Below are 8573 nucleotides of genomic sequence, written 5' to 3'. Positions count from 1 at the left end.
CCTAAAGAACACTTTGTGGTAGTTGAAAAAGCAACCTAGAGTATAATAAAGCTCCCCACACTGATAGGTTGATCCATTTTCAAGGTTTTTTTTTCAATTTATGCATGCAAACAGGAGCATTTTACATACATTCAAGAATGTTAACCGAAAATCTTACGGAATTTATTGATCCCGTGAGGTATGTAATTCAGAGTTAGGATTCAGGGCATCTTCTACCTTTTCCATGTTTTATTGTCTCTACAACTCTTATTGTGGATTTGGATTGTCATTAATTGTAAAATTTTGCATAATTTTGTCCTAATCATGCAGGAAATATCAGTGACAAAATCTTATTTATGAAACTCATACGTTTCTGTCATTCCCGTATATTTGTTTTTTTTGTATCATATTTTTTTGAAAACATGGCAGTTTCCAAAAAATCGTCAGTTTTTTCAAAAAGAGGTGCTGATTGGAAACTGATTTTAAGGATTTTAATGTTTCAAAGATCATGCAAAAACATTTAAACACTTGCTAGCTCTACTTCAGCAAGCCTAACAGTGTGCCTGGTTTAACTCAACTGTTTTTTTATCTAAAATAACAAGTTTTTTCAACTCAATATTTTCACAAATTAAACAAAAAACTTGCTCATGTATTGCATTCTCCCAGTTATCTTTGAAGTCGGAATATAGGGTGATTCGGGTCAGGCGGCAGTAGTACTCTAGCTGTACAGTAGACTTACAAGAACCATGGAACGATCCATGTAACAGCATCTGATCAGTTTGACCATAGCACTTAAATTTCAGTCCAGAGAAAAATAATCTAAGCTAATCTATTCTTCCCCTTCTACAGATCCAGCGCGATCTTAACCAGGAGGCAAAGCTGCTGCAGAAACGCCTAGAGAAGGAGTTAATAAAAAAGCATGAGTTGGAGGATCGAATTGACGTTCTTCTGCGTGATAAACTCTCTGCCACGAAGGCTTCTGCCTATGTCAAGAAAATGGCTACCAATGTGCACGATCAGAGTCGAGAATTGGAGGCTCAGGTTTGCCTTGGTATTTATGTCATGGGACAGTACATATTGCCACGTTTTTCCTCTATTAATCTCGAAGATGTTTTGACTGTAGCGTCAAGATATATCCTACAAGGTAGCTTGATACGATCTTATGGTAGATGTCTAACACCAAATGAGGAGTTCATTAGGTTCTGAAGTAGACTTAAATTAGCCTACTTTATTTAAATATAGAAACTTCTCCTGACAATAAGTTGGCTACTTTTTGGACATTAGAAGACTGAATTTTTGACTTTAATTGATACCTCTCTTTTAAGCTGTGTGGTCTCTGTTAGTCTGTCTAGTAATACCGATCTCAGCCTATGTTCAATCGCGCAATGCCATTGTTTATTCAGGTCTTCTCTTAAGTATGTAATGGGTATGACGTTAACCTATAGAAACGGTTAGAATTTTTGATCCATCTGAATTATTCAGTCATTCTATTAAACAAATTCACTGCAAATCCTGTGACATCTTGTGAAGCGGCTTTTTTTTTGCAGTGCCCCTTGCGTAGCGTGGCAGAACCCAACACATTCCTTTACACTTCCAATAAGCCTCAAATTTGCCGTTTCAATGAATTGTTAATGTTTATTGCTCCACCACTTTACTCTGCTAGCCCTTTCGGCACATCCACTTGTTTTTTTGCTCACCGCATCTGCGGGGTACATTTCCATGACTGTATTTAAGGCCGAACCACAAATTCCAGAGTTATCAACATACTATGCGCGTACAAGTCAAGCTTTCCAGTTAATTACTTTGTTGTTAGTTCAAGGTATCCATGTTGTAGCCATTCCACGTTGGAACCCACAAACTTGGACCCATCTATTGACTGCATATAAAGTTCTAATAACTAGGGAAAATGAAGTATTCAGGTGTTGATGACGAGCAGTAATATTGTACGTAAACCTGGAAGATCCGTTTGAAAGGTTAGTGGCCTAGCACATAGTTTGAGTTGCTTTTAAGGTAAAACAGAGTTTCATTTTCATGTTTTGTTGGTGCTATTTTCAGGTATTTGCTGTTATCGCTGGTTGTCACTAATTATTTAAGAATGTGAAAGAAGCCCTTTCGCGAATGCCACTTGTTGTGTGTTTTGGGTGGTGGGTGGAGTTCATTACTAGCATCCAATCAGGAGGAGAGTATTATTGCCCCTAGCATAGGGTATATCGATAATCAACAGTCTCAGAGTCTACCACTGGCAACTTAAATTAAAGATCACAGAAGAAGAATTGAGCTCACACATTCAATCATACTGTTCAATCAGCATTCATTCACGTACCAGGCGAGTGTTATTCTCGATCAGATACAAATAGGTATTCTTGCATTACAGGCAGCAGTACTAGAAAATAATTTGGCCAATGAAGCTCTTGAAGTTGCTCAAATTCGAGCGGAGACAAAGGTTATGGAGGAGCAAGCTCAAGCACTAGAGAGTGCGATCAAAAAACGCGCCGAAAATTTTGCCTCTCTACAGCAGAAAATCAAACAGACCAATCTTACGGTTCAACGCAAGCAGAATCATATTGATGTGCTCAATCGCAAGCTGCAACATCTGTTGAAGGATACCGGGGTGGGTGTCCGATATTTTAAAGTGTCCACCACATGGTAGTAATTCTTTTTGCATTCTACATTGTCGTTTCCATTTAAATTACTAACAAATGTCAAATTTTAAACGCATAGCAGGGTTTTGAAGTCACCACAATTTAATACGGTGACATGCGTTCTGAATACGGGAGTTAAAAAAGTATTTTTAGAAGGATTCTGTAAGATCCAATTGCTTAATGAATTTACCTTTATTTCCTGTACGAATAGCAAAACAGAAATATTATACTAATGAGGTGACAGACCACTAACATTTTTTTTTCTCTGTGGTATTGAATGAATGAGCAGGCGACCAGAATAGTTTGTGCGGCTTTTTATAAAGGAAAATTAAGTGACTGCAGATGTTCACTTTGTTAAAATTACCACTGTTATAATGTACAACCTCTTTCCAACGAGAAACAGGCTCGCAAATCACACTTCTATGCAACATTCCGTCTCTAGAATTAAAAAATAGCCTCCACAAGTCTGTATTCGGATAAATTATCCTCGGACTTGTTTTATCTTCTAGGGTATTGAAATAGGACCCCTGGAGATTATGCGAAATCACTTGGTAAAAAGCATTGCAGCCAAACAGGAGGAGATCAGCACTCTGGAACAGCAGTGGCTACGCGAACAGACTGAACTCATTAATCGAGTGAAAGAGAAGGAAAATCTCGCTGAGGAGCTCTCCCGCCAACAGGTCTGTCTGGCCGTCTTGGAGAGGAAGAAATTGCGGCTTGACTGTAATTTCTTATTCCTTCCTATAAAAACGGCAGGGAAAATCAAATTTTCTTGCATTTAAGCACTATTTTACTTTTTTCTACCTTTAGCTGAAATAAATAGTATTGAGAAAGAGAAGACACAGTTGAACCGCGACTTGGTGCACCTGCAGAACAGCATGGTGAGGTTGAACAAACGGATCTTTGAGCAGCGATCCAGTGGGACTACGTTGGAACAAGAGAACCGGCTAGCGGAGGAAGACTTTTTGCGACGCATTCGAGAGAAGGAGACACAGGCGGTGGAGACCGAGGCTCAGTTGGAGGATGCTCTACGGGAAAAGGAGGATTTATTAGCAGAATTGCTGGAGACAGAGTGAGTTGTGCGCAAAATCATTCATTTGTCTAGGGCGACCGTTGCTTTATCATATGAATATTCCGCCAAAACTTTTTTCACAAGAGAATTTGAGCTTATCCTCAATAACGTATGACCATTGGAATGCAGTAAGGAGATTTTCAATGGTGGGCATTTTTCAGGACACTCGTAAAATACCCTGAAAAGTCTATCCAAGATCTGACTATTAGCAAACGCCCTGCAGAATTTATTTTGTTGGACAAGCGGATTGCCGAGTAATAGCTAATGTTTTTTGCAAGACCAATGCCCTGATAATGTCATGTGTATGGGGTTCAGTAGGAATTTTTAGATTAGTAAATTTGCCATATAGTTCAATTCTAGATTTTTCCATCATTGAGTCTGCTGTGCTTCAATTACAGACCCCAATCCAACATGAAACAGTGATTTTTGGTAACCCTTTTACTTTCTTCCTCATAAAAAGCACTGAATTTTCTCGATTTGATTAATTTCTTGAAACTGTACTTGGTTTTGGTTCAGCTTTAAATTAGGCATCCAAATTGTTTGATGAAGTAGCTAAAACCTTTGAAAAATGTACAATTTGAGTTCGCAAAAGGCAGTGGATTCCTTCAAATAATATTGGCTTGAGAAGACGATTTTAAATCCACAGATTTAATTTTGAAGGTCTTCTTCAATGTTTCTTGCTTTTAAGCAGAAAGGCTTTACTGTTGAACGTGTCTTCGCTCAAAGATGCTACTACAAAGCTAATGAAATAATTATTACTGGCAGATCCGATTGCTATGCAATGTAACATAAACCATAAATTTGCATTACCCTGATTTTTAACTCATTTAAACGCCTCAGCCACCAAAAATTGCGTTATATTGAAAGCACGTACAGAGAAGTTAAATTAAAGGTGATTATTTTGATTCATTTATTTTTGTGATATCTCCTTTAAACCGCCTAAATTACTCTCAATTTTAAGGCTTTGGAATTCACGTCCTTTAAGTTGATTAAAATGGTTTCCGATGGCGTAGCTCGCGGATTTTGTATACCATGGAGAATGTAAAGTTGTTTAGAGCTTTAGCTTTTTCGGAATAACGGGTAAAAGTTGGGTAACGAAGGGAATTGGGTAAAGTGAGATGCAATGGGGCAAATTACTTGCCCAGATCTTTTTAATCACAAATACAAGCATTCTAAGAATGAAGTTGGATAACTCCCGAACTATGTTTAATACTTTTTACCCGAAGAAATAATCATCATTTCAATCCACCATCCTCTACCAATCGAACGTTCTGTCTTGCACAAGTTCCAGTTGTGTCCTACCGAGTGGCTAAATCTCAGCTTTGATTGATGTTGAATCTTCACTAAGTGAATAAGCTCTTGTGAACACTCCCATCTGTTGTGCACCACGTGCTCACGCACAAAACGGGCTTAGTGTTCCCGGGATGAGGCAGCGCCCAGCTTAAAAGTGTGGGGTGTCGTTCAGTGAGCGCCATAGGATGACTAAAGATACGTACGCTCACTTAAAGACCGTCACGATACAAATTTCACTCCTCATTACGAATAAACCACTTTTTATGAGGCGAAGTAAAGGAGTGAAGAATGAATTGATAGCCTTTGAAATTTATTGTCATTTGTTTACGCATGTAGGTTCAACCCCTTTGTTCAGCTCCATCCATGACCCTTTTGCAATCGATGTGAATGCAAATTAGGCATTTATAAATTTTTTTGTTTTGCTTTCAATATCGACGCATAATATATCATAGTGAAAGTGGGGTGTTTGTAAAAATGAGACATCGACTAGGCAGTGATTTATTGCCAGAATGTAAATTTTTGAATCACCTCTTGTCGAAGAGTTTCACTATCTCACTTCTGCAAATACTGCGCAAAGTTTACAACAAGCTTGAATGCTCGACCCTGAAACCAAATAAATGGGGAAAATTTGAACCAAACTAGATTATCTTGACAGTTTTGGGGGGTTTTGATAGCCAGAATAAATTCCATGGTAGCTAAATTGCGCATATTTATGTTTTATATTGCACGCAGATGACCATGCGCATTTTACTAGATTTTACAAATTACGACAGGTCAGTTCTGCGAGCTGCATAGAAAAGTGTTGGATCTTTTTGGTCATCTCATATACCATTTCTCCTGTTAGACTCCAACCGAATTTTCTATTTTACTAGCTTTTGCCGGACCGTCTCGTAGTTCGATTTTGTAAGCACAATTTATCGCTTTCTGCAAATCTCTTATTTGCAACGCATCCTTTTCACGATATTCCAATCTGGAGTACCCCCAGGCATCCTGATCTTCCCATTTGTTTTGCTGTGTAGTATGTGTTAGGTCACTATCGCCAACTACAATTTGGTAACTACTTCATTGCTCCCAAGGTGGGTTTTGAATTGGTTATTAATAGCTTTAATTTGATTTTCGGTTGGAGCATATTTAATGCCCAGAACCCATTTCTACATAGCAATGGTCCCTACTATGACCCAATGTTCGTGGTGCCCGTTGTGTTTTAAATTTGTCGTAAACACACCATTCAGGTCAGTGAATTCGGATGTCTTAAGCTTTCCCCCTTTCCCTTATCGGATAATGCAAAACAATTTCAATGAATTTCATCTTATCACTAGACTTTACTTGAACATCATCAAATAACCACGTATCCAACCGCTCCCATAAAGTCCAATTATGTTTGACGATGATGCACTTCTAGAGCACACACATAATAGTAGCAGGCAGATATGGTGTGAACCTATTTCTCCCTTGTTCACCGTTCCAGACGTCACATACTGTTGTGGGAGAAGAAGGTGGAGCTGGTCAGTGAGACACGTCAGGCCGTTGACTCAGCCAGTGGTTTAGCGGAGTTGAAGGCCATTCGTGTAGAGATCCATCGCATGGAGGCACGCAAAGCGCAGATCGCTCGACAACAGGAGCAGCTAATTCAAGCGCTGGAAAAGTCGGTCCAAAAGTAGGTCTTCCATCTCAATTTTCCAACGGCCATTCCTCAGTAGTGAATTGTCGTTTTAACGGTCGACAATAATTAGTTTAAATCATGTTGGAACTCCTGAGACTTCTCCCATTGAGTTATGATATGTCATTCAAAGCGTCGCATGAATATAGGCAATTTTTTGTAAATTTTGGACTGATACGAAGGTTTTAGAAGTCATTTTTGTCCTTTTTCCAATTTGTTCATCCACATTGATGGATGTATTTGGGATTCACACAGCACTTTAGGACTTGTGAGGAAGTAATTATCAAAAATGATCAAAATGATTCATTTTGATAGGTGTAGCTTTGCCAAAACACCTTGGTTTTTTATTGTAGCAATCAGAATGTCTTTATATGCGTTCTCGACTCCGAGTTTTATACTACTGGCGTTGTATTATGAAACGACACTTGGAGGTGGCGAGGAGGTTTGTCCATGCGGAACAAGGACTGCACAAACTACTTCATGGCTTTGCCGCAATTGTCCCTCTAAGCTTGCAGTCTGCATTATTAAACTAAAAAATATTATTTTGCACTATAGTGAAAGCTGGTAGTAGATGCCTGGCGACATCGGAATAATGTAATTTGACTAACCGACAGTTATAGCACTTGAATTACCAAATATCTTGTAACACCTTGTGGACTAGCCATGAATACTTTATTTCACGATATTATTGATAGTCACTTGTTGGCTCGATTTATTGACGTCCACGAAGTCACTCGAATAGATTCTGAATGCCATTAGTTGGGTTTAATAAATCCTAAAACGATTGCAGTTCATAGCGGTAGCGTTATCAGATTAATATTCCGCAATATTTGCCAAGATCTGTAGTTTTGTTGTCACCTTCAAGTTAAATAAGGGATACGAACCTATAAATTGCTTCATTGCGGCTTTATAGAGACAGAGGACAGAAGCAGCACCGAGGACATGACCAGAGATACGTTGCAGCATCGGTGTGCTACTGAAACAGTCTACAGTCTGTGGTGTTGACCTTTTTGATAGCCGGCCTAGTTTCGTGTCTCTTTTAGGCGTGATTCTATCATAACACGGAACGAGTGTGCAAAGTCTGTGAAAGCTAAGGAAGCACTGACGAAGAACACTCTACTTCGTGAAATTGAAAATCTTCGCGGCAAGATACTGGATTACAAGAAGGTCAGTGCATATCAAGCAAGTTTCGAAAAATTGCACTGAAAGTGCAACTCTCCAACATAAAACGTCGGCAATTCATCATTTTTGCATTGCAAATTGAATTTGAAAGTTTAACTTCAAAAAGTGCCTTTCGTAGGACAGATAGTATGGAATTCGCTAAATCAGTCAAATAAGCACGTATGTTCCGTCCTGAAACCGCTGTAGCGTAGCGGGTACAAATGAAGCCTTCGGATGAATGCACGATGCGTTGTTCGCGTATTATCCTTCTGTTGAAAATGGGCTGTGTAGTAACTATGGATTGGTATCATGCCATACAAAATGGATAAGCAGAAATAAGTTATAGAAACGGTTTAAATAATTCAAGCAGCGCACTTTGAACTACTGTTTTGAACGACTCAAAAATAATCACTAAGAATGGAAAAGGGTGAATTGATCAAGCATTAGGCAGTTTGGGCAAGAGATTGTTTTTTTTTCCACTTTGTAAATTGCCAGTCCAAATGTAACGGGAAACCGGTTACTTGAAGCCTTGGTCACCGTAACACCATTGATTTGCGCATGGTGAGACATCGTTGAGTTGGCATAATTTGTAGCAACCAGCCAACGGGATCGACAGTAATTGGGGTTGATCCACTTGATGGAGACTAAACCATCCCCTCTTAACACCAAGCCTATTTGGCCACAAATCAAGCACGCAGCGTTTCAATTATCCATACTTAATTTAGAATGTTCTTGTCACTTGACCATTTTATTATTCGTCTCTTAC

The 8573-nt window shown here is 38.9% G+C and overlaps 1 protein-coding gene across 1 annotated transcript in view; it reads left to right on the top strand. All coding sequences in view use genetic code 11, as the record gives it.

Moving 5' to 3' along the window:
• The window catches only part of EGR_09083 (Coiled-coil domain-containing protein), a gene marked incomplete at both ends in the record, with an annotated part of 15185 nt that overhangs the window by 2542 nt on the left and 4070 nt on the right, over positions 1 to 8573 (top strand). Inside the window, 6 exons of the mRNA XM_024498332.1 lie at positions 829 to 1020; positions 2354 to 2590; positions 3131 to 3344; positions 3432 to 3693; positions 6455 to 6643; positions 7690 to 7813. Of these exons, the coding sequence (XP_024347241.1) occupies positions 829 to 1020; positions 2354 to 2590; positions 3131 to 3344; positions 3432 to 3693; positions 6455 to 6643; positions 7690 to 7813 (1218 nt within the window). The remainder of the gene's footprint in view (positions 1 to 828; positions 1021 to 2353; positions 2591 to 3130; positions 3345 to 3431; positions 3694 to 6454; positions 6644 to 7689; positions 7814 to 8573) is intronic.

Source organism: Echinococcus granulosus (assembly GCF_000524195.1).
Source record: "Echinococcus granulosus chromosome Unknown EG_S00131, whole genome shotgun sequence".
Lineage (NCBI taxonomy): Eukaryota > Metazoa > Platyhelminthes > Cestoda > Cyclophyllidea > Taeniidae > Echinococcus > Echinococcus granulosus.
This window is presented reverse-complemented; position numbering and strand designations above follow the sequence as displayed.